Raw genomic sequence first — 24,539 nt, forward strand, 5'->3', positions numbered from 1 at the left:
GTGATTTACAGTATGGCTAAATAAGACAGGCTATCTCTCCACATCATATCTCTGTCACACACATCCAACAAGCCAAGGTTTCAACAGTTTTATGACTCCCAAAGGAGTCAGTCCACAGTGAGTCCACTGAGCCTCGGCCCTTAGTACTTTCATTCATACTCTTGTGGTTACAGGAGGATTAGTCATGCTTTCTTGCTCGGAAAAAAACTTTTTCTCTAGAATCCACTGCACCAAACAAAAAAAAAAACAATAGCATCTGTGCCAAAACAGTGGTAATTGATGCAACTTAAACAGACTAGTGACGACAGCCTTGAGCAAAGTTACCCTACGATGGTGAAATGATTACTATGCGTATCTTTCTTCGGTGTGGGCCACCGTAAGTGATAACACAGAGCACACGTGGCTAAACGGAAAAGGGATTAAATGGTGCTAACACCATTCTCAGTGTTAATTTGCTTAACTCCCCCTATAAACCACGCCCGATTTACAGCTGAGCGAGCGCTGTGTTCGCAGAACTCTTCTGCAGACGACTACTTTCCAAAACCGCCATCCAACTATTGTGCTGCTCGGTTTTCAGGATCCAATTTCGTTACTACCTCTTTCTTGGAATAGTGTTCTGGCTTCTTTATAAGAACCAAATAGAGAGACTGACATCAGGCCTTTTGCAAAAAACTGCATCATCTTTTGGAAATTCATCAACTGTGTGAAATTCAGTCCCCTGATGATAAACAGAAATGACTGAGACAGGCTAAATAAAGAGGTTTTTCTCTGCTCTTAAATGGTGAAATGACTCATTTTTGGTGTGATGTTTTTATAACCTACAAGCAAGGACCCTGAGGGTGAATCTGGGGGTCTCGTAGATGAGGGGCTGGACTGAATGCATCTTTTTAGGTGGCCCAGGAAGGAGCTGCCGGGGGCAGCTGGTGTCCCATGGACGGTGTTCTCCGTGTGAAGAGATTGTTTGTACTAGTTTAGGCCTGGGTGTGTATACACAGCTGGGGTCTCCATTTCTTAGAGAACCCCCCACTACCTCCACCCTTTCTTGTCAGGATAGTCTACGGCTCCACACAGAAACATTCCCTTGTCATTTCCACCCTACTTTATCTACTGCCAGATGTCTCCCAAACTTTTGCACCTCCCTATGTTGGGTTTTCAAAGGAAACCGGCCTACGATTGCACAAGGGGGCTTCATGAAGGGGTGGGGTTACAGAAAGAACCAGACACAGAAGGGTGGGGTACCAAAAAGGGCTTAGGTATTCGGTCTAGTGTGCCTGGGGCGCTCCTCTCTCACAATTCACACGGCCTGATGGGAACTGCCTTTACGGTCCTTTCAGTCTGTCATTTTCTCATAACTCCCGCCAAGGATTTCACCTCTGATAGAACGTCTCGAGCACCCAAAGGGAGGCCTTTTTTTCGCCCCAGATTACCTCATTGTTCCAGCTCTCAGAGATGTGGCCAGAATGTAAACCGTAGCATTAATTTCACACTAGCTTCAGTGAAACGGGAAGCACACCGACTCAAAACTACTGTAAATTACCCTTGTGAGCGTTTCTGGGTCACATTGACACACTCTTACCACATTCTTGAAGCAGTCCTGAGACGGTAAACAAACCGCACATCCTTACAGACATCAACACAATTAAGAGTTGAGAAAATATGAACTTTGGAAGGACTTACCTCTCTCGCACTGCGGTCCAGTAAAACCATAGACGCAGGCACATCTGTTTGGTCCAATACAACGGCCGCCGTTTTGACATCCGCTCTCACACACAGCTACAGAAAGCAAAATTGGACTTATATGAATAATATGCATTTATATTAAAAGAACAGTGATCCATCCAGAGATCTCTTGCATTTAGAGAAAGTTAAAGTTAAGGTTTTAAGGGTTAGTTCACCCAAAAATGAAAATTGTTTCATTAATTCTTCATTTCGTTGGACAGCCGTCAGACCTCCGTTCATCTTCACACACAGATGAAGATATTAGTGTTGAAATCCGATGGCTCAGAAAGGCCTTCATTGACACCAATGTCATTTCCTCTCTCAAGACCCATAAAGGCACTAAAGACGTCGTTACAAAGCCCATCTCACTACAGCGGCTCTACAATCATTTATGAAGCGGCAAGAGTACTTTTTGTGTGCAAAAAAACCCTAAATTACGACTTATAGTGATATGGGTCGATTTCAAAACAAAGCTTCAAACGGTTATGAGTCAGTGAATCGATTCTAGCCTAGAAATCTAGACGCATCCTAGCGGCAGAAAATTTAATCTGCCCGCAAGTGTCGTCTAGGAACTCTCAATACCCTTCTGAGCTGTATTCCTCACAATCTGGACGGGCCAATCACGACGTGTATAGAGTCGGCGGGCGGGGCCATAATGACGACGGCCGAGTTGCGTTTGTGTGCTTCTAGTAAACACAGAAACTGGCGAACGGCGGCGGTCTTTCGAATCAGCTTTGACCGTGACTCTGGAAGACTTGGAGTTGAGCTTTTCTCTGAGAAAAGAACAAAGAACGGCACTGAAGACATTCTTAAGAAGAGAAGATGTGTTCGGAGTTTAGCCGTTTAATCTATCAACAATCTTTCACCTTCGTTGCTCTTGTTGGTGTAGCGCTATCCTATCGCGTGCAGAGGGAGTTTGAAAGACAACCGTTTATCCGCCCCACAGATTGAGCTGCCAATGGTGAGTTTCCAAAACAAACATCTTGATGTGGGTCTGGCTTGTCAGGCTAAATCGATTCATGATTCGGAATGCTTGTCAAACTGCCAAACTGCTGAAATCAAATGACTCTGGCAATCCGAATCATGAATCGATTCACTGATTCATAACGGTTAGAAACTTTGTTTTGAAATCAGCCCATCACTATATAAGTCGTTATTTTGTTTTTTTGCGCACTAAAACTATTCTGGCCGCTTCATAAATGATTGTAGAGCTGCTGTAGTGAGATGGGCTTTGTAACGACGTCTTTAGTGCCTTTATGGGTCTTGAGAGAGGAAATGACATTGGTGTCAATGAAGGCCTTTCTGAGCCATCGGATTTCAAACAAAAATATCATTTTCATTTTTGTGTGAACTAACCCTTTAAATGCATTCTAAGATCTTTCGTGTCTGTATGCCCAATTCTTGTGAAATCATCTGTTATAGTGTGTGTCTGGCATGTGAAGGAGTTTCACTTACGCTGTCCACAGTGAGTTCCTGTGTAGCCCTTCTGACACGAGCAGGCGTCTTCATTACAGAGCCCTCCATTCATGCATCTGACGCTGCAGGACTGGACTGTACAGAGACAAGAGAGGTGATTATAAACCAGCTGGAGTGCTCAATATAACAATGCACCCTCCGTGAAGCTAAGTTCAGGAATAAGGAATAACCTACGGAAAATCTCCATGAATCAGTTAAAAATGCTTTGTAATAAATTGGCGTCGTACATTATGAATATTGTTGCCCTTTTGACAATTAAAGAAAAATTAGTGTAGGATTTACTTGCTAAAATTACTCATAATTTCAAAGAAATGACAAGTAACACATTGAATTAAATATGAACATTTGAAGCAGAAAACCTGAAATAGTATTTTCGGGTGTACTTACCAAGAAAGTACTGAGTAATATAAGGGTTAAGATTAGATTTATGGGTTCAGGACTAGTATTTATTAGTTATTACCCATTTATTGTAGTAATATTGTATGTACATGCAAAAAAGAAGTGTTAAATAAAGTGCTACCTTATTTTCTAGTAAAAAGCTGATTGTTTTAAAATAGTGCTCTTGTATTCCTCTATTGTAAGTAAAAAATATGCATGTAATAATGCATAAATGTAAGGGAATTAATTCAAAACTTTGTCCTAAAACAATTTCCATGAAGTATTTTACTTGTCTTTATTTCATGAAAAACGCTGTGGGAATAGATATGACCAGATTATAGTTCTTGGACTACATTTTTACATTGGGTGTTTAATTGAAATTACGGATAAATATTGAAAAACTCCCCCAAAAACCCGTAATTTTCTTCACACAAAGTAGGTTTTCAGAGAAAAAATCTTGAATATCACAATAATTTATATCACTACATTCATAACTGTATGTTTGCCCTTATAACACTGATCTATATTTCAGTTTACTGTAACTCCCTTTCACTGTCAATATGATTTAGTCATGCTCGCAGAATGTATCCGAGACCTACTATGCTTCTTATTTTTTGTCTTTCCAATATCAGCAGCTGCCAAATCGAATTCCTGGTAAGAGCAATTTTACTCGGCCAACAAAAACCTATTTTCATCCTGAACGAGTAGATTCATTTTCCAGCCATTTTCAAGACAATTGGAATTCTCTCGGCACAGACAGGATCACTTAGTGAACAATCTTTCAATAGAGTTTGTATATTTGCGATTTAAAATTGCAGGGAAAAAAGCAGATGACACGAGCACAACTAATCACGGAATGAGTTTGATGGAGATTGATGGAACATCGCTTGCATCAAAACGCCGCTCTTGCCAAGCTCTTTGGTTCTGTCCAAACAAAGGCATCGTGCCATTACGTTTCAGCCCAACATAATTCAAGCTACTACTCATCCCAGACGAAGATATGTAAATAACAGTTCCTCATTTATTCCTTTCATCTCTGCCTGCAATGACCTAAAGCTTTTAAATGAACGTAAAAAAGAATCAAACAAAACAAGAGGGTAAAAGTTGAACGTTTTTGTTCATTTGATTTCACATGAAAAATCCCGCTGGATGGAGATCAAACATGTTTTTCGCTGATGGCATGCGTTCAGCAGCAGGGCCTGTAAATGTCTGAAGCACAGGAAATGACTTCATCGGCTAGACCTGCTGACGGCCCCCTACAGGTGGAGGGGCGAAGCTCTCGCTCGCTGACCCATGCTAAGTGAGCTGCACGTGCTGAAGCGCTCACGCTAACACACACACACACACAAAACGGGGCTCCCCGAGGCTCCCACCCCACAATGCACCTCTGTATGCAGCAGTCACATCTGTCAGCTTTTTACAAGCTACGCTGACGGCAGGAAACATGAGCGAGGCTGAGGAACAGAGGTCCTTTATGGCCGTTTCTTTCTCGCGGTGGCCTGTCAACGTCAAGTTCACGTTGTGGAGATTAAGCCTATAAGCAAACTATGGCGTTGTATCTCAGTTTTAAGTTGAAGTTATACAATAGCTAAAACTGAACACTGCAAAAAATGCTCTTCTTACTTAGTAATTTTGTCTCGTTTCTAGTCTAAATATCTAACAAATCTTAAATCAAGATGCATTTACTAGATAAGTAAAACGACATGAGATATTTTTCCTTGTTGTCTTCAAAAAAATCTAATCTAAATGAAGTGAGTTTTTGCTTAAAACAGGCAAAATGATCCGCCAATGGGGTGAGAAAAATAATCTTATTTCTGATTGAAATCTTGTTTCTCGTTTCCGTCCCAATCAGAAATAAGATTATTTTTCTCACCCCATTGGCGGATCATTTTGCCTGTTTTAAGCAAAAACTCACTTCATTTAGATTATTTTCCCCCCAGAAAACAAGCAAAAATATCTTGATTGCATCTTGATTTAAGATTTTTTTTAGATATTTGGACTGGAAACGAGAAAATACTACATAAGAAGAGCATTTTTTGCAGTGTAATAAAAAATCATCCTCTAATAATATGTTTACTATACTAAAATAACATTGCTAACAGCGGCTAAACTTGAGACAGATGGTAATCCGAATCTAATGATGAAGAGAAAGAGGTTAGCAGTGTTTTGGACGCTAATGGCTACAGCTAACATCAGTGTGGCAGGGTTTGTTATTTATGGAGTAATTGCAGATTCATAACTGACTCATAAATGTGGCCGCTCCCAACCACTGCAGACGGTACGTGGTCGGGTAGGCGTAATGACAGCATTAGCGATCGCGCAAATCCCATAAGGCTGCCAAAACAGAGTACGAGCGTATGTTTAGCATTTGCTTTCAAACAGACAAGGAACTGGCAGCTGAATTAGATGGTCAATTTCTCGTTGGCGAATAAATTGACTCTGGTTTTACAGCTTACGAGACCGAACCCTATGGTTTGGTGCATTTGGGTTTATTTGTCTATGACCACATATTCCGGGCATTCGCTGAGAAACGGCTGGACGCCGCTGGCAGAGAGCAAGTGCAGTAAGAGAAACTTGCGCTAATGCTAAACACCTCCTTCATGAATTACCAACAGTCATTCGTTTTCCCAGCGCCATCTAAACACAATCAATCACGCTTTTTCTAAGTGTGTCGTGAAAAAAAAAACTTTCACCAGCGGATGTGGTCTCAAATTGAACATATCTCAACAGAAAACGCTCTTAGCTCGACATTAGCTAATGATTCAGTGGACGAAACACTACACGCTGTCAGAAGAATTTCACAGTATTTCCAGCCATCAGTATCTGAATTGCAACTCTTAACCTAATAAATCGCTGAAATGTTCAAATATATGACAAGCCCTTCAACCACAAAGAAAGTAAGCATTATAGACAGAATCATTAAAGAGGTCCTGTTATGCTGCTTGATTGTGTTTTTGGGCTTTTCTCCATCCTCCATTGTTGCAGCTCCTCTCTTCCCAGTCTGTCAGTAACGCTCTTTTAAGTTCCTGTCTCTATGAAGCCCCTTCTTCGGAAAAGCACACTGTGCTCTGATTGGTCAGCTGGAGCAGTGTGTTGTGATTGGTCAAGCACTTCCAGCATGTTTGGGAAATCCCCGCCCCTTACCATAACTGGCAGTTTCAACCATAGACTAAAAAAATATGGACGTAGTGTCCGTGACGTCACCCATAGGATTCCGATTAGCCGGCCATCTTGCGTACGCGTCATCGCGAGTCACTCCAGGATAACAGAAAATGGACGAAAAGGCGGGATGTGGGCGGAGCTTAGGTGACACAATGACAATAGACGGCGGATAATTGGCTATCCACCTGTCACTCAAAGTAACCACGCCCTTAATTATGCAGAACTTTAAGGCTTTATATAACGTAAACGAATGAGTTATTAATAAATTCACCCCCTCAGTCGTCATGAAGGTCAAAATTAGCCGTATAGGCCAAAACCACAATTTGTACCAGACTGTAAACATGTTTTTTTCTGCTGTAAAGTTTGGCATTTTAACATGAGGCTCAATGAGATTCTGCTCCTTCTGGAGCCGGTCCCTAGTGGCCAGTCGATGAACTGCAGTTTACATTACTTCCATATTGGCTTTAAAAGAGATCGAGGGAGGTTGCCGCTTGGTTTTAACACACTACTAACTAACTCAATCAGGCCCCACCCCTTTATTCTGCATATTATTTATTTAAATCAGGAATATTGTGACGTATTTGTTCCCGGAAGAAAACTACAATGAGGAGTTCAGAAACACTGACACTGATATTGAGAAGAACTCCCGCTTAAGGGACTTTGCAGAACTTTTCATGCTCAAACATTAACATTACACACTAAAGAAAGTTAAACATATGAAAAAAAGCACAATAGGTCCTCTTTAAAAGGTAGAGCGCATGTTCCAAACGTTGCTAGAAGTCATTTCCATGTCCTGTTTCTAAACTATGCCTATAAATGAAATCACCCAAAATTCAACAAAGCAATGAACTAGTCATAACGTGCTTTTCAAACGGACCACAAAGAACGAAAGGAGACCTAAATGACCAAACTCACCTGCGGCCGCCCCACAGCTAGGGGCAAGATGACCACTGGAGCAGGTACACATGTTGGGCCTCGAACAAAAACCATCCCCACACGAGTTCCTACAGATCGCTGGAGAGACAAAAACATTCATGAGAAGGGCTTAACAAAGGCTTTTTGATCTGAAAAGAGAGATAGCAGCTGGTCTTTCAGCTGGGTTTTGGTCACTTATTTTGCTGGTCAGGATGGGTGACGTTATATGCATTTTATATGCATGGAATAGAATAATCGTGTTGTTTTCCAAGATGGCAAGCAAAAACACCAGAGACATTAACTTGTTGCTTGCAAAAGTCATAAAAGTAGGCAGTATACTGTATACTAAACAGAGCCTGGGTCTTGTTGGGTGTTTTCTTTATCTTCCCGAGGGATGTCTTTATCTCTTGGGGGATGTGTTTTGATGTGTCAAACCCCAAATCCCCTGCTATCATTGTAGGCACTTAACCGCAGTTAGCCTAAGGCTAAAAGCTAACTCTGTGGTAAGTGTACTGTAAGTTACTTTGATAATTGTTTAATGGCATCTGTGGCATGCCGCTTTAAAAACAAATACAACAGATACTTACGAACTATACACTGGTTTCCTCCGGGAAGCGTTTTCCATCCTGGACAACAATAGGAGTGAAAGCGGGAACCACATACATTGGGCCTGAAACAAAAAGAGCAAGTCCATTAAATTACAGAAAGCAAATATTAATCATGAGCGATTCTCAGAAACACACAACGCAATGAAATATAGTCTCAAAGACCCTTCTGACCCTTTGCAATAAATCCAGCTCAATACATACAATGACCCCAAAGGACTTTCCTGGGAAACAACATAAAGAGAGTTTGTTTTGAGTAGGACCATAACTAAACTTCCTGAGACAGAAATATTTACTAAAGCTACTCTTATGTTCCCAAATGCGCTCATCTATGAGCTGTTTTTTGGCAATTTTCTCACCAAGAGTTAGTCCAGAGAAAAGTGTCTGTCTTAGTCATGATATATGTGATTAATGACAGGACCAACCCCAAAGTTATGTGCTTCTTATGAACAAACCCTGCACCATGTTATGGGCCTCACTGCTCAGTGTATATGCCTTGATCCATAACGACCAGCTGGTAATTGACAGCTTGGAGGCAAATCGCCCACGAAACGTGCCGTTTTAGCGGTTTCTTTCCAAAAAGCCCTTAGGACTTCCGTTAAAACTGGACACTCACTGTGAAAACAGTTTTATTTCTATCAGCACCAAGTTAAGCCTGCCGTAAATGGACCTTTAAAAAAACCACAAGGTACATCTGTCTTTCTACACACACACACATAAATTCCTTTCCTCTACAAGTCAAGATGTTTACTGATGTCAGTCACCTGGGGACGAGCAGCTGTAGTTTGAATCTTTTGATGGATTTCAAACCGCATTGCCAGACGACACAACCACTAACAGCAAAAACCAAGAGAGATGTGGAGGGCCCGAAAGAGTAGAGGCCAATGGAGGGCTAGATGTTGGAACATGAAAACGGAAAATGCTGGGGAAAGGGCAAGAATCAGTGGGAGGTAAAGAAAACAAGTGGAAGTGAAAAGTTTGGGGGGGTTGGGAGGTGGGAAGTTTAAAACAAAAGCAGCAGCGGAAATGAGACCAGAAGATGATGAATTATCAGCAATGTGGAAACAAAGAGTCTTATTTCTCAACTGGCGCCTTCAAAAAAATTCTTCACACGTCTTTAAGCTTGAATACTGCTTTGGGTGGCTTTGAAGCATCTGCAGTGAGTACTAGATAGCTTAGAAAACTGCATTTCAAACATGCAATCCTTGTGCAAACTATTAAATGTATTAGTTGCAGTACTGTGTGTTTACCACCACTAAATGAAGAACATTTACAGAACCCAGAATCTCAAACACAAACCGGCACCTCAAAGGGAGATATAAATTGCTAACGGGTTCTTTGCTACGAGGCAAATACCTGGAAAGGCCATGTGACTTCTTCAGCTAGATGGATCCATTCATTTCACTTCACTAGGTCAAATCCTTCTTCATTTACAGGGGCTACCAGTTGCCCTCAAGCAAGAGATTTGCAAGCAATTCTTTGCCAAAGATCTCTGGATAAACCAGGCCAACTTTACGACTCTTGAGCCCTTAAAAACCCTCACAAACTGAATTCCAGTAAGGCAAAAGGTCAGGACAAGCACGAGATAGGAAATCGGGATGCTTTGGCAGCAAGTTTTCCATGAGGTCATAAAAACTGAACAGGAGCTCGCTCTATTTCTTGTGGGATATCTTGGACAGGGCGCAGAAAGATAGCACAATTCTATCCCACCCCTATAGAGGTGAAAGGTCACTTTAGAGACGTTTGCTCCCAGCCCCCATGATTGCTGCAAACTGAGCCAATGAGCTAATGGCACGGTTGTTTTAACATTATAAAGATCCCAGTGCGTAAAGCCTCTGGATCTCCAAGACCTTTTCTTTGTCCAACTTAGCCTGTTTCAAGCCCCTGACCCTAATGAACTCAAATCACACTGCCGTCTAGACTATACACTTTTAATGCAAAAGTGAAGGAAAGAGGGGGTCGCTCTAAATGATTTCATGCATAAAATCCATGTGATAATGCTATCTTTCTGGCCTAAGCCGGTCCACAAGACGCGTTGGAGTTCTGGAGCGACTGATGGTATCGTGAATAAACAACAGAAAGCAATTAGCTCTTATGTTGTTTCTTGTTTGGTAAAATACAATGAGTGCATTTAATAAGACGATAAGCAGTTCTGGGCATGCTATTATGCACACACAAGGACACACTTATCTGATCTGCGTCTTCCTTTCCACTGGTTAGATGACAAACCCCACTTTTTGTTTTGTTTTTCTTTTTTCTATTGGGTCATTCTGCCATTGAGGTATTAAAACAAATTCGAGGCAATTTTTCTGTTCTACAAAGTATTTGTAGAAAGAACAATTCCATAACTAAATGTTATTGGCTTCAACCAAGCTCTTTGGTGTCCAAGAAGATTGTTTTCTTTTGACTGGCATGTATTTTCAACTGTTAAAAGAATATAAATCCAAGACTCTCTGGGGATGCAAACATCAAGCATTCTGGAAGAACTCAAGCCCATCTTTGGAGTCCAGTGGAGCTGACATTGCCTCAGAGACATGTTGAGAAAATTAAGAGAAACCCTGGCCAAGCCAGCAAGACTTCTAAAAACATCAACCATGAGCACGGTGCTGGCTTTGAACTCATCAAAAATTGTCAGAGTTGGCATCGATAGACGAGAACCACATAATCATATTCTCACCCCAAGCCCATTGCTTTTATAGCAGTCTCCCAGACTTTACCTTTATTTAAGAGGCCCCCAAGCGCAATGTGATCAGACTCCTCCAATCTGACAGCCAAATTATGCCTAGCAAGGAGAGCCAATAAGCTCCAAATCACCTACTGCAGCTCTCTTAAACTGCCTGACCTTGGATAACTTGGCTTTATTGGTCGGCATCTCTGCAGAAGATTAAATGTGCATATTTTTACATGCAAAATCAGTATAATCAGTAGTTTTTTAAAGGGATAGTTTATCCAAGAATGAAATTTTAGTCATTAATTACTCCCCCTTGTGACGTTCCAAGCCTGTAAGACTTTCGTTCCTCTACGGGTCACAAATTAAGTGGGTATATATTATATTTCTTTCAGTATACGCTTTCTTTCCCTCTGTTAACAGCTAAGCATCTACCACTTTGACACTTCAAAAAGTTAATGACGAGCTCATAAAACTAACTAAACTGACGAGACGCAATCGCTTTATATAATGAACAGATTGAATTTAGACATTTATTCACATATAAACATCAACTCACACATCAGTTCAAATATGTTTGCTTGACGTGCAAGAACCAATATGGTTCATGTTACGCAGCACGTTTGAGCTTCAGCATGAGGTTTGTTCTTGCATGTCAAGCAGGTTTGGTTTTTAACTTTTGTTTATGTTCGCTGATTAATGTTTAAATGTGAATAAAAGCCTAAATGAAATCTGTTCATCATATAAAGCCATCATGTCTCTTCAGAAAATCTGGAAAAAATTCATAAAAAACTCAATAAAAAATTCATATTGATTCTTTTTATGATCTCTTTATGAAGTTTTTAAAGCATTATAGTGGTAGTTGTATAGACTGTCAAAGGAGGGACAGAAAACTCTCAGATTTAATCAAAAAGATCTTCATTTGTGTTACAAAGATGAACAAAAGACTTACGGGTTTGAAGCGACAGGAGGGTAATTAATGAGAGATTTTCATTTTCGGGTAAAACATCCCTTTAAGGGACATTCTTACACTGTGCTGGTATGTAAATAGGATTACAAATAGTTCCTAGAAGTGATTTAGACCTTCATCTAAATCATGTAGGTCATGTAGACCTTTCTTTAAGACTCAAACAATGTTTGAAGGGTCTCAAGTTCAACGTCTTTCCTTAATCAAAGGGAACTGTTTGATGGGAACAACTTGGATGGAAATTGTGCAAGTTCCTACATCCCTTTGGGCTAGTTTGTGTTTAGCATAGGCTCTCAAGAGGGCACCGTGGCACATTACTCAGTTGACTTACTGCCACATGGTTCTGCTTCACTGACCGGATCAAATTCTTCCTCTTAATTTACCTGGAAAACTACCCAAAATGTTCAGTTAACTCACTTTTGGGTGCGATACAAGTAAACTACCATTGGTCCCACTTCTGGTACTGGTGTACACATACAGAAGATCACTATTGTTTCTGGAATTCAGTGTATACTGGACCACAAACCACAGTGCTAATCATGAAGTTTCTGTTTGGCCTTGCTAGATTTCTTTCAGACCTTAACTGAACCCTTTTCTGATTAAATAAGGATCCACAAATTGGAGACATGTCTCTGTTGTAAAAATGCTCTTTCTCACCTCCTTGAAAACAAATGTCCCTTGTTGGAGCCCTCCCTTCACCCCAAGAGTAATCAGAATACCTCATTTCCTGTTGCAGTTTGCAGGGGAGTTATAAGCAAGTACAGATGAGAGGATGATTGGAATAACCGTTCAAACATACGAAGGGCCGCACTACACAAAACAGCCATTGTTTTCTCAAAAATCAGAAAAATACACAGCTTAGTGGAGATGCAGATGCAGGGTTTGAGAGGCACTGGAGGGCTTGGAAAAATATCTATCACTCCTCTTTTAATATATTTGAGTTACTTTCAGACAAATTTTGAGACCTTAAACTCCATGCATTCTTCTAGGAGATACGTGGATGCAAAATTTGCGCTAGCAAACAATAATGTCTTTCAGCAGCTTAAGTTATCAGTAGGAAATGACACTCCTGTTGTCATGACCAACATACCGAGGCATTTCAGTACTTAAAATTCCTCCACAGCCGATTCACAACACTTCTGCAGCTGGCTCCATCACATATGTTGCCTTTTAGAGACCAATCGTACTTTGAACCCAGTTGGGCTCTAACCCAAATAGCACACCAGGTTGCAACAGAAATCTACTGCAGCAAAAAAAGTCTGAAGAAACTAACGCTAGCTTTGAAATCAAGGATGAGATACACCAACCATGAAATGATTATTCTGTACTTCTGGTAATAAAAGTTGAGTTAAACGCTCCGCCTCATATGGTTAAACCATTAACGTGTCCACTTCAAAAATAAAACTGACAGAAAACAGGAGCAGGACGTGACTGAAAAAGCGCTTACCCCCTGAGGGACTCCTGGCCTCTCCGACGGACCCTCTGTTGCACCTCCCCCTCAGGTTTTCCAGTGAATCGACTGGCCTGGATGTCTCCATCTCCTTGCGCCTGCACCGAATAGGCCGCGGCCCACCAGACGGCAGCCCATCCGAGCACCACCTTGGCCAGCTTCCACACTCCCATTGGCCCCTTGCTTTGCGACTCCTTAAGCACCGTTAAACGTGCCTCACCCACAATAAAACTCTTCCTTTCCAATGAGCTCTTCAGACGTGAACTTGTGTGATCCAAGAGAACTCCAGGCTGAAGGCTGTAAAAAGAGAAGACAAAATGCTTACTATTACCTTTGCATTCTTATTTCATTCTCGTTCCCTTTACTGCTAAGCCTATTTGGCATATATACAGTGAACATATGAACAAATGTGCCCCCTCATAAATTTAGCCATTAAATCTCCCACGGTCGATGATGGAGTTTTTTTATAAAGTGTAGTATTATTCCAGGCAAACCGTATGGCTCTTTAAGCGCCAGCCCGCATCCTTTTACAGGCCCACTTAGACTGTCTTAGTGTGCATTCACTGTAGAAATAACCAACTCCTAGCCAAGACTGGACTCCTGGTTTTGTCCTCAACTGGCTCATTAAAACTAAGATTTTAGGGTAAATAATGGGCCTCAAAAGATTTAGAACCATGACAGAAATGGGGGCGGCAAAAAAACACAGTGTTTTTTTTTTTACAGTTTTCTTTTCAGCATGATATATTTGTGTTGCAAATATAAAACCTTAGCAAAGTGGGCATGCTGCTTAATAAGGACATTCTTTAAAAAAAAAAAGGTAAACTGGATGTCTCCACAATTTTTTTTTTGTGGTATTCCATATTAATATATATATATATATATATATATATATATATATATATATATATATATATATATAACTGTAAATTTCTTTTGCAAACATCAAAGCCTTAAAATGTTGGTTTAATGAAAAGTTAGTTCAATTACAGTGCACCATCTAAGATGACAGTCTAGTAAGTCTGAGAAGGAAAGTTTGAAGAGTTAGGTGGATCTAATTGCTGTGTAAAAAAAAAACACATCTATGAGAAACAACCTTACAGTCTACATCACAGACTGTAAAAAAAAAAACACATTTATATCTTGATAATTAAACTTTGAATAGCCTATATCATACGTAGATTTTAATCAAAGCATCTGCAAAATGAATATTGTTTTACATCAAAAACTGCGTCTACTTTATAATAATTATGTTAAAGTAGGTTAAATCCCAGTTTATCTGATGATGACAGGATTGGTAAATCTGAGAGGGAAAGTCTGAGGAGTTTTTAGGTGGGCGGTGCTAATCGCGGCGCGAACAAAGAAAAAAACATCAATGACAACAATCATCTTTCGAAGGTATTACTGACTGCACATCGTCCGCTTTTCAGGTCTTAAGCTGTGACACAATTCAACATCTTGTACTTTAATTACTCCGTTAAAAAATGACAGCACGTGAGAGTTTCCTTTGAGAAGAGAAGAAAAAATCGCTAGAAAAAAAGTTGAGTTTGCTGAGGCAAACGCCTTCACGATATAGGCTACACACTTTACAATAGATTTCGCGATTAGCCTACATTAACATGCTTCAAATAACCCGCGGATATTTGGTAGCCTATTATTTAATCAGTTGCAGATGTAACGCGTTTAAATGGTCTAATTTAGGCTATAATAATCCCAAGTTAATTTTTTTTTTCATATTTAAAAACTTTACTTTTCTCACCTTTAAACTTAATTTTTCTTCCGTCGTGTACCAACGTAATACTTATATTTGAGTTTTAAACGAATAAGCCGGTCAACAAACTGTAGGGAAATAAACGCCGGGTTGTCACCAATATTTTTTTTGCCTCAATGAAACTTTGCAAAGTAGCCAATTTCTTAATCCCCGTTCAATGCGATCTTTCCTGCATTATAAATTACAATCGCGGTGCATAGGAGCGTTTCGTTGAAACGGATGCGTAAATAATAAAGATATTGAAGCCGAAATACCTCAGATGTCTTGGAATGCCTGGAGGAGTCCGTTATTGTCACGGGATATGTTCCCCTGAATGGAAAACTGCACTATAGCCCTTGTGAGAAAGAGAAAAGTAAGTGAATTACCCTGATAGGTCGAGGGGAGGTGCTTTGGTTTAAGAGCCTCAGAGGAGGGGGTTTGAACCCACTGACTGTCCCCCTGCACTGCAACCGACCATTATTTACCATGACTGAAAGAGTGAATGAAAAAGAAAAGCTAAGGAAACGAATTAGAACATTTCTCCTACAGTACAAACTATGGAATTATCCTTTGAATGATTGTTTTGAATCGAGTTGCTATATGTTTGTAGGCTATACGTGTGTGTACGTGTTTGTGTGTGTGTGTACTTGTACTTGTAATATAAACATGAGATCACCACATTGTGGGGACCAGCCAGCGGTTCCCACAATGTAAATAGATTCATAAACATACTAAATGTGAGATGTGTTTTTTTTTATATATAAAAATGCAGAATGTTTCCTGTAATGGGTAGGTTTAGGGGCAGACTGTGTGTGTGTGTGTGTGTGTGTGTGTGTGTGTGTGTGTGTGTGTGTGTGTGTGTGTGTGTGTGTGTGTGTGTGTGTGTGTGTGTGTGTGTGTGTGTGTGTGTGTGTGTGTGATGGGTAGGTTTAGGGGCAGTGTAGGAGGAGAGAATGTACAGTTTTTACAGTGTAAAATCCTTTACGCCATTGGAAAGTCCTCATAATAAAATAAAAAAAAACACTAACTGTGTGTGTGTGTGTGTGTGTGTGTGTGTGTGTGTGTGTGTGTGTGTGTGTGTGTGTGAGAGAGAGAGAGAGAGAGAGAGAGAGAGAGAGAGAGAGAGAGAGAGAGAGACCCTGGACCACAAAACCAGTCATAAGGGTAAATTCTTGGCAATTGATATTTATAGATCAACTGAAATCAGGCTATATAATCTTTCCATTAAAGTATGGTTTGTTATGATAGTATATTATTTGGCCGAGATACAACTACTTGAAAATCTGGAGAAAAAAAATCTAAATATTGAGAAAATCGCCTTTAAAGTTGTCCAAAAATTGTCCTTAGCAACACATATTACTACTAATAATCATTTTTTTTATATATATTAATGGTACGAAATGTACAAAATATCTCGGAACATGATCATTGCTTAATATCCTAATGATTTTTGGCATAAAAGAAAATACGCTAAATTTGACCCAATTCGTTTTTAATACTAAACTTTTTATATATATATATATATATATATATATATATATATATAGCTTTGGCTCAAAAGCCAAGATGGAAGGTCAAAATCTGAAGGAAGGTCATTCAGGCTCAATTAAAAGGGCGAATAAGTTAGTCAAACAGGATGAAAAGCTTTGTTTTCTCACTCTGTTTGCCTGATTTTAATTGGCTGTAAGAGACGACGCTTCACCTGGGTGGTCAAACAGCTGAGCGCAACCCAAATGTGAGTGACAACGTTGTTGAAACTGCCAAACTGAGTCAGCAGGTTTGAAAAACATAGATGCCTTTGTTGTCTGAGCAATTATAAGAATAGCCTCCATCCCACGTGCATTTATCGTGCTTGTTTTACCTCTCAGCAGTGAAAACTAAATATGTTAGTTCCCAATGTCATAAAAGTTAATGGAAGAAATCAGTGTGGAATTGTGTTTGAGCACATCTCGTGATTAAATCGCCTACGTCATGTAGAATGCATGGTCATAGAAATGATTTGTGGCGTGTTTTCCGATCCCCCTCGCTCTTGCAACGAAATGAGATCGGAGCAATGTTCTTGGCAGAGATGGCTTTCTCCAAGACCCACACGGCTCACCCCTAAACAGAACCACATTGTGCGCTGAGCCCACTTTCCCTTTCCTTTTGACTCCCTCTCAACATCTGACAGGTTGTGTTGAACAGTATGTTTGCGCCCAAAGAGGATGCGACATGTGGTGCAGAGTCTTTCCAGGAAGATGATAAAGAATGAGGCATTTTATGACTAATCTCGTGACCGTCTTGGTTTACTCCAGGGACCATAAACATATGATAATCCTAAACGCTGCTTTCGATTAATGTAATAATTAGCAAGCACCCCAGCTAACAGGGAACGTTCTCGCGAGGTTCTCTCAAAGTATGAACAAATGTTCTTCTAGTAACATTAATAGAATGTTTGTTCAAAGCTATCTGGTCTTTAAAAGATTAGTTAAACCAAAAATGAAAATTAGCTCATGAGTTACTCATCCTCAAGTCATCCTAGGTGTGTATGACATTCTTCTTTCAGATTAATACAATCTGAGTTATATAAAAAATAAAAGTCCTGGATAATCCAAGCATTATAATGGCAGTAAATTGTCGCCTTGTTTATGAAATCCATAAAAGTGCATCTATCCATCATAAAAGTGCAGGGGGCTAATAAAAGCCTTCGGACGCGAAGCGAAGCCATGCATTTGTGTAAAAAAATTAATAAATCCATATTTAAAACGCGTTGTGTAAAATGTTCGGTTTCTGCAAGACACCCAAAAGTATTAGTGTTATTATTTTTTTACCTCATATCAGACGAATCTCATCTAGTATTCCCAACGCCATTACTTCCGCCTAATGAGGTCAAAATCGTGGCGCAATCATAGTGATATGATTTTTCATTAGAACCAGCATGGATCGGTCAAATGAGGCATCTATGTAAATATATCTATGATCACGCCTGTATTTTCACCTTCTTCGCCGGAAGTAATGGCGCTGGGAATACTAGATGAGATTCGTCTACTATGAGGTAAAAAATAACAAATACTGTTCGGTTTCTCACAGAAACCAATCGTTTCGTAGCCTAGAAATCTAGACGCACCCTAGCGGCAGCAAATCTGATCTGCCCGCGAGTGTCGTCTAGCAACTCTCAATACCCTTCTGAGCTGTAAACGACAAACTCTAGTCGGGCCAATCACATTGTGTATAGAGTTAGTGGGCGGGGCTTAACATAATGACGACGGCAGAGTTGCGCTTGCGTGCTTCTAGTAAACACAGAAACTGGCGAACGGCGGTCTTTCGAATCAGCTTTGACCGCGACTCTGGAAGACTTGGAGTTTTTCTCTGAGAAAAGAGCAAAGAACGGCACTGAAGTCATTCTTAAAAAGGGAAGATGTGTTCAGAGTTTAGCCGACCGGATACGGCGAATGTTTAATCTATCAACAAGCTCTGCTTCACCTTCGTTGCTCTGGTTGGTTGTAGCGCTATCCTATCACGTGCAGAGGGAGTTTGAAAGACAACCGTTTATCCCGCCCCTCAGATTGAGCTGTCAATGGTGAGTTTCCAGACCAAACATCTTGATGTGGGTCTGGCTTGTCAGGCTAATCGTTTTCATGTCTTAAGACATCAATGTGTTGCCACGAGCCACAGGGTTTAATATGGATTCGTATGTCTGTGTGTTTTTTACTCTCATAGAAATACACCCCATTGACATGCATTATACGAGCAACGGTTGAGTTAAAAATCTTCATTTTTGTTCTCCTGAAGAAACAAACTCACCTATGATGCCCTGGGGGTCAGCAGATAAACATCCCAGTCTCATTTTTGGGTGAACTATCCCTTTAATGAGAATGTTAAACAAAGAACAAGAAGCAACAATAAGCAAAACAAGAACATTCGAAAGTAACATTACTACGTTTGCAAAATGAAATGTTCCCTGAAGGAGGGAACGGAGACGTCATGTCTCGTCATGGATTGGGATATTTTCGCGATATCCCAATACGTTGGTGACCTTCCAAAGTGATGTGACCTACTGAAAGAGAACAAGTTCATTCAAAAGCAATGTTTCCATTATGTTTGCAGAATGGAATGTTCACATAACCGAGAAAACACGTTAAAAAAAAACGTTGGACGTTCAGAGAACAGTCAATTCATATTTAGAGGTCAGAATATCTAAATAAGTGTTCTCAAGATGCTTTAAAGACCTTAATTAAATTTTCTTGCATTTTTGCCAGCTTATGTGTTAGAAAGGCAATAATTACGAGCAGGATTTGAGGTGGCGTTTTGCTGCGGCTGGAGTCTGTCCTAGAGATGGTTTGGGGATGAGAGATGGCAAATACTACGTAAACCAGAAGAGGATCCAGTTGTTTTTAGTATGGCAAAGCCTCAATTTCACTCCTCCATTAGTTCCGCTTCGATTTGCTTCGGTTCAGATTCTGCATCTGCATCCTTGCGTCAGGAACAAAATGCATTCTAAAAGAGGATTTACTTTACATACGAGTTTTATTTTGTGAGGGTGCTTTGTTAGGAAACTAGATGCCTCTATAGGTCCTGATATATGAAAGATCTCAGCTGAAATCTGTTATCGGTGCGTCTAAGAGCATCACAACTGAGGCCGATGCGAGACACCGCTGTCATTTATTTTGGAAAGACGTTTGATTCAAGCCACATGGGGAATGTTATGCACATTAGTTCTGTGCAAACTATAAGCACGCACATATGTGCAGGTTGCTGAGTTTACAGAGAGTTTCTTCTTTGGCAGGAATGTCTAAGGTAGTCAAAAAAAAAAAGTGAGGGTCATGAATACTTTGCAATTTGACGTTGTAGCCTTGACTCACATAACGGGTCAATAAAATACAAATGTTGTGAAGTATTGAGTCACTAAATGAGGTCTGGACTGGTTCCAGTTCTGGGTTTGTGGGTGTGACCGCAGGGGTCAGGGTGGAGCGTGACTCAGTTTTGAGATGCTCCCTGTTTGCAACCCTGCGGTGTGGTGTTAAAGCTGTGGAAGAAACAACTTGACAGTATTAATTAAAGCATCTTGATGTATATGTTTTAAAGAGGCCATATTGTGCTCTTTTAAAAAGTCTGTTTGTGTTTTTGGGCTCTACTAGAACAGGTTTTCCTGCTTGAATGATGATTATTCCTCATATTCTCCATTGTTGCGCCCCCTCTAATCCCAGTCTGTCAGTAATGCTCTGTTTAGTTCCTGTCTCTATAAAGCCCCTCCTTCTGAATAGCACACATTGCTCTGATTGGTCGACTGGAGCAGTGTGTTGTGATTGGTGTTTGGGAAATATCCCACCCCTTACCAAAAACCACCAGTTTCAACACACTACTTACTAACTCAACCAGGCCCCGCCCCTTTTATTCTGCATATTAATTATTTAAATAGGGAATACATTTTTTACCTCAAATCAGACGAATCTCATCTAGTATTCCCAACGCCATTACTTTCGCTGAATGAGGTCAACATCGCGGCACAATCATAGATAAATGATTTTTTGAGCCTACACGGATTGGTCGAATTAGGCATCTATGTAAATATATCTATGATCGCGCCGGTATTTTCACCTTCTTCGGCGAAAGTAATGGCGCTGGGAATACTAGATGAGATTCGTCTGCTATGAGGTAAAAAAATAACAAATGCTGTTCGGTTTCTGCCAGAAACCAATCGTTTTGTGTCTTAAGACAGCAATGTGTCGCCACGAGCCACATTGTTTAATATGGATTCGTATGCCCTTACCAAAAAACCACCAGTTTCAACACACCACTAACTAACTCAACCAGGCCCGCCCCTTTTATTCTGCATATTGTTAATTTAAATAGGGAATATTGTGACGTCTTCGTTCCTGGAAGAAAACAAATAGTTAGATAAATAGTTAATAGTAGAAAATAGTGTAAATGTGTTCTGCTAAGCATATTTTGAGGAAAGGTCACAAGGGTGAAGAACTGAGAAATTTTGTGTTCATCTGTTGAAAGAATCCATCATCTCTCATACAGTCCTTGAGTTTCATTCTGTTCATTTCCCCAAACATCAGGGAAGCACTTACCGCTATTTTGAGTGACTCTTACGTCACTCTAATTTCTGATGCTTTTACACCTCGAGAACCCTTTGTTCTTGGCTCAAACATCTTGTTCTTCTTTTTTATATGTATATGTTTCAGCAATGCTAACCTCACCTTCCTCCGAGGCAGCTGTAGACCTCCAGTGATGTAGCAAGGTAAGAATGCACAACTTCAAAGGCCGAAAGGAAGACAAAGACAAGCTGTTTTGTCATCCCGTAAAGCCGAGGAAAAAATAAAAACAAACCTAGTCGTGCTCCAATTCCAAACACCATCACGTGCCTTCGAGACATTGCACACGTGAGAACGGCTCCTGCGTTGATAGGGCGCATTTAATGTGATTGCTTCCTCAAAATACCAAGTGAAGTTGAGTGACAGAAAAAGATGATTGAGTTTCAGAGTCACTGCGACAAGTTCCCAGAAGGCCCCTACGCAAAGCTAGAAACGTTGAGTAAAGGAAGAAAAGGGAATTGGCAACGATGTGGAATTCCAATAGAGCTGCTCGGAGCGTCTGCTTGTGAACTGCACCCCGTGCTAATGGATCTCAGATGTACCATGTCCTGCACTCTCAAGCGCACATAAAACATTCTGTCGTACGGGAATCTAAGAATCGGCAGGAATTTACTGCACATAGCCATACCAAAACCTGGAGATGTGTACGTTCTGGCGCTATTTTGAGGAAATTAAAGACTTGAACACATTAACACCCAAAGACTTTGCTTATTCTAAGAAGTGCTCTCTTTTCTGTTGTGTACTTTGTACATTGAAAGAGAGATAAACAGTGTTCAAATCACTCAGTATCCACAGGTAGAAAGGAATGCAGGCAAGTGTTTATTAAAGGGTTAGTTCACCCTAAAATGTAAATTCTATCATTAATTCCTCCTGTGGTTGGACAGCCGTCAGACCTCCGTTCATCTTCAGACACAGATGAAGATATTAGTGTTGAAATCCGATGGTTTAGAAAGGCCTTCATTGACACCAATGTCATTTCCTCTCTCAAGACCCATAAAGGCACTAAAGACGTCGTTACAAAGCCCATCTCACTACAGCGGCTCTACAGTCATTTATGAAGACACGAGAATAGTTTTTGTGCGAAAAAACAAAACAAAATAACGACTTATATAGTGATGGGCTGATTTCAAACCAAACTTTTCGAACCGTTATGAATCAGCGTATTGATTCATGATTTGGCTCGCGTGTCAGACTGCTGAAATCACGTGACATTGGCGATCCGAATCCTGAATCAATACACTGATTCATAACGGTTTGAATCTTTGTTTTGAAATCGGCCCATTACTATATAAGTCATTATGTGCAACGACATGAGGGTAAGTAATAACAGAATTTTAATTTTTGGGTGAACTAACCCTTTAAAAGTGAGTGCAACATCTCTAATGTGATCCATTGAGTTGGTCAGAGTCAAATTCAAACGTGACCCACCAAAATTGGTGCAACGCGTCTTGTGCCATATTTTAATGTGTTTCTGTACCTTGTGAATTGCGCCACATTTACCTTCATCAATGTTTGAATGTACACAAATGAGAGCTCTATGATGGAGGGGTACATTTTCAGTGAGCAAGGCAAGTTTATTTATATAGCACGTTTCATACACACTGGTAATTCAAAGTGCTTTACATAGAAAAGGTATAAAAATAGTTATAGAATAATCACAACATATCCATAAGAAATAAAAAGGCTAAAATGCTATTCTTGACCAAAATTCGGGGCTCCCTGTCTGAACAGAAAAGTCAGAGATCGATTCGGACAGTAATTGTTTCTCATGTGGGCTAGAAATCTTGACGCACCCTAGCAGCAGCAAATCTAAACTGCCCGCGAGTGTCGTCTAGCAGTTCTCAATACCCTTCTGAGCTGTATTCACCTAACTCTTGCCAGGCCAATCACATTGTGTATAGAGTCGGTGGGCGGGGCCATAAAGATGAAGACCGAGTTGCGTTTGCGTGCTTGTAGTAAACACAGAAACTGGCGAACGGCGGTCTTTCGAATCAGCTTTGACCGCGACTCTGGAAGACTTGGAGTTGAGCTTTTCTCTGAGAAAAGAACAAAGAGCGGCACTGAAGTCATTCTTAAAAAGGGAAGATGTGTTGAGTTTTGCCGACCGGATACGGCGAATGTTTAATCTATCAACGAGCTCCGCTTCACCTTCGTTGCTCTGGTTGGTTGTGTACCGTATCCTATCGCGTGCAGAGGGAGTTTGAAAGACAAGCGTTTATCCCGCCCCTCAGATTGAGTCCTGTCAATGGTGAGTTTCCAGACCAAACATCTTGATGTGGGTCTGGCTTGTCAGGCTATTTCTCATGTGGACGTCCGTAAAAATACATTTGCATGCCACCTCAGTGATAAACTCGTGCATTTGAACGGTGATTTATTCACGGTGGAGAACCGAGTTTTGTGATCGGGAACGCGCTGCTCAATAATATGACTGTATGCTGTAAATAAAATGCCATATGATTGGTATAATAAGAATAAATGCATATTTAATTTAATAATTGGAAATTAACATCCTAATTATTATTTAATTATTTAAATCTCTCTAAAGATAGGAAGCTATATAGACACACATTATAGTTTAAATGGTTTTCTGTCTTGTTTTTTATCTCAAAATAAAGTCATTTTATTCCACATGGAAAGAGCCGAAAAAAGGGAACACAGCCTCTTATTTACATGAGGTAAACATAAAGCTGTGGTTATTTTAACATGTAATTGCTGCTGTTATAACAGCCCGTTTTAAATGTTTATGTGCTTTTCTTATTTTTATTTTTTGAACGGTGATGAAATATATTGCTCTTGTAAATATTTGCCAGCATTTCAGTAATAGAAGTCTAGATCTTTAAAATGCATTCAGATTACAGCGAAGTGCAACCGTACGGTGCTCCGCAGTCGACAAAAACAACATAAACAGTAAATTTTTAAGCGATATATTCTTTAAAAAAAGGGGGGAATTCAGACGGTAATTCAAACACAACACGACCTATGTGTTTGTCAAAAAACAGGAGGTAATTTGGTTGGGGATTTTTACGCGGGTGGTGGGAGAAAAACATTGACATTCTGGATTCAGACGGCAATAAAATCACAGACTAGCCCCTGTCAATGATGAAAATACCTTATGAACCCACGAGAAACAACTACCGTCCAAATAGGGCTAAAGCTATCAAATGGTTTCAGAATACATTGAATAAATTGTGCAAGTCACAAGGACTACTTTTTATGGTGTTTCTTTTGTCCTTTTAAAGAGTAACAGTCCCTTGTTCCCTTGACTTTTGTTCCCTTGACTTTGACGTCTAGGAAAGACCTTCTTTAGAACATGATGGTGAGTGTGTAATGATTTTGTACATTTATAGTTGCGCCGTTCCTTTAAATGTGCAC

At 40.2% G+C, this 24,539-nt stretch overlaps 1 protein-coding gene and 1 long non-coding RNA gene across 2 annotated transcripts in view; one reads left to right on the forward strand and one right to left on the reverse strand.

Moving 5' to 3' along the window:
- Nucleotides 1-15,448, reverse strand: part of fbn2b (fibrillin 2b) — a 113,038-nt gene extending 97,590 nt beyond the window's left edge. Inside the window, exons 1-6 of the mRNA XM_067415298.1 lie at nucleotides 15,363-15,448; nucleotides 13,338-13,637; nucleotides 8,238-8,320; nucleotides 7,651-7,749; nucleotides 3,175-3,270; nucleotides 1,678-1,773 (exon numbers count right to left, since the gene is read on the reverse strand). Of these exons, the coding sequence (XP_067271399.1) occupies nucleotides 1,678-1,773; nucleotides 3,175-3,270; nucleotides 7,651-7,749; nucleotides 8,238-8,320; nucleotides 13,338-13,513 (550 nt within the window). The 5' untranslated portion in view covers nucleotides 13,514-13,637; nucleotides 15,363-15,448. The remainder of the gene's footprint in view (nucleotides 1-1,677; nucleotides 1,774-3,174; nucleotides 3,271-7,650; nucleotides 7,750-8,237; nucleotides 8,321-13,337; nucleotides 13,638-15,362) is intronic.
- LOC137039943 (uncharacterized) overlaps nucleotides 1-24,539 on the forward strand; it is a 62,828-nt gene that overhangs the window by 37,531 nt on the left and 758 nt on the right. The window contains exons 2-3 of the long non-coding RNA XR_010897785.1: nucleotides 21,258-21,313; nucleotides 24,459-24,483. This is a non-coding gene — a long non-coding RNA (uncharacterized lncRNA). The remainder of the gene's footprint in view (nucleotides 1-21,257; nucleotides 21,314-24,458; nucleotides 24,484-24,539) is intronic.

The sequence above is a fragment of the Pseudorasbora parva genome, chromosome 14, assembly GCF_024679245.1.
Source record: "Pseudorasbora parva isolate DD20220531a chromosome 14, ASM2467924v1, whole genome shotgun sequence".
Classification (NCBI taxonomy): domain Eukaryota; kingdom Metazoa; phylum Chordata; class Actinopteri; order Cypriniformes; family Gobionidae; genus Pseudorasbora; species Pseudorasbora parva.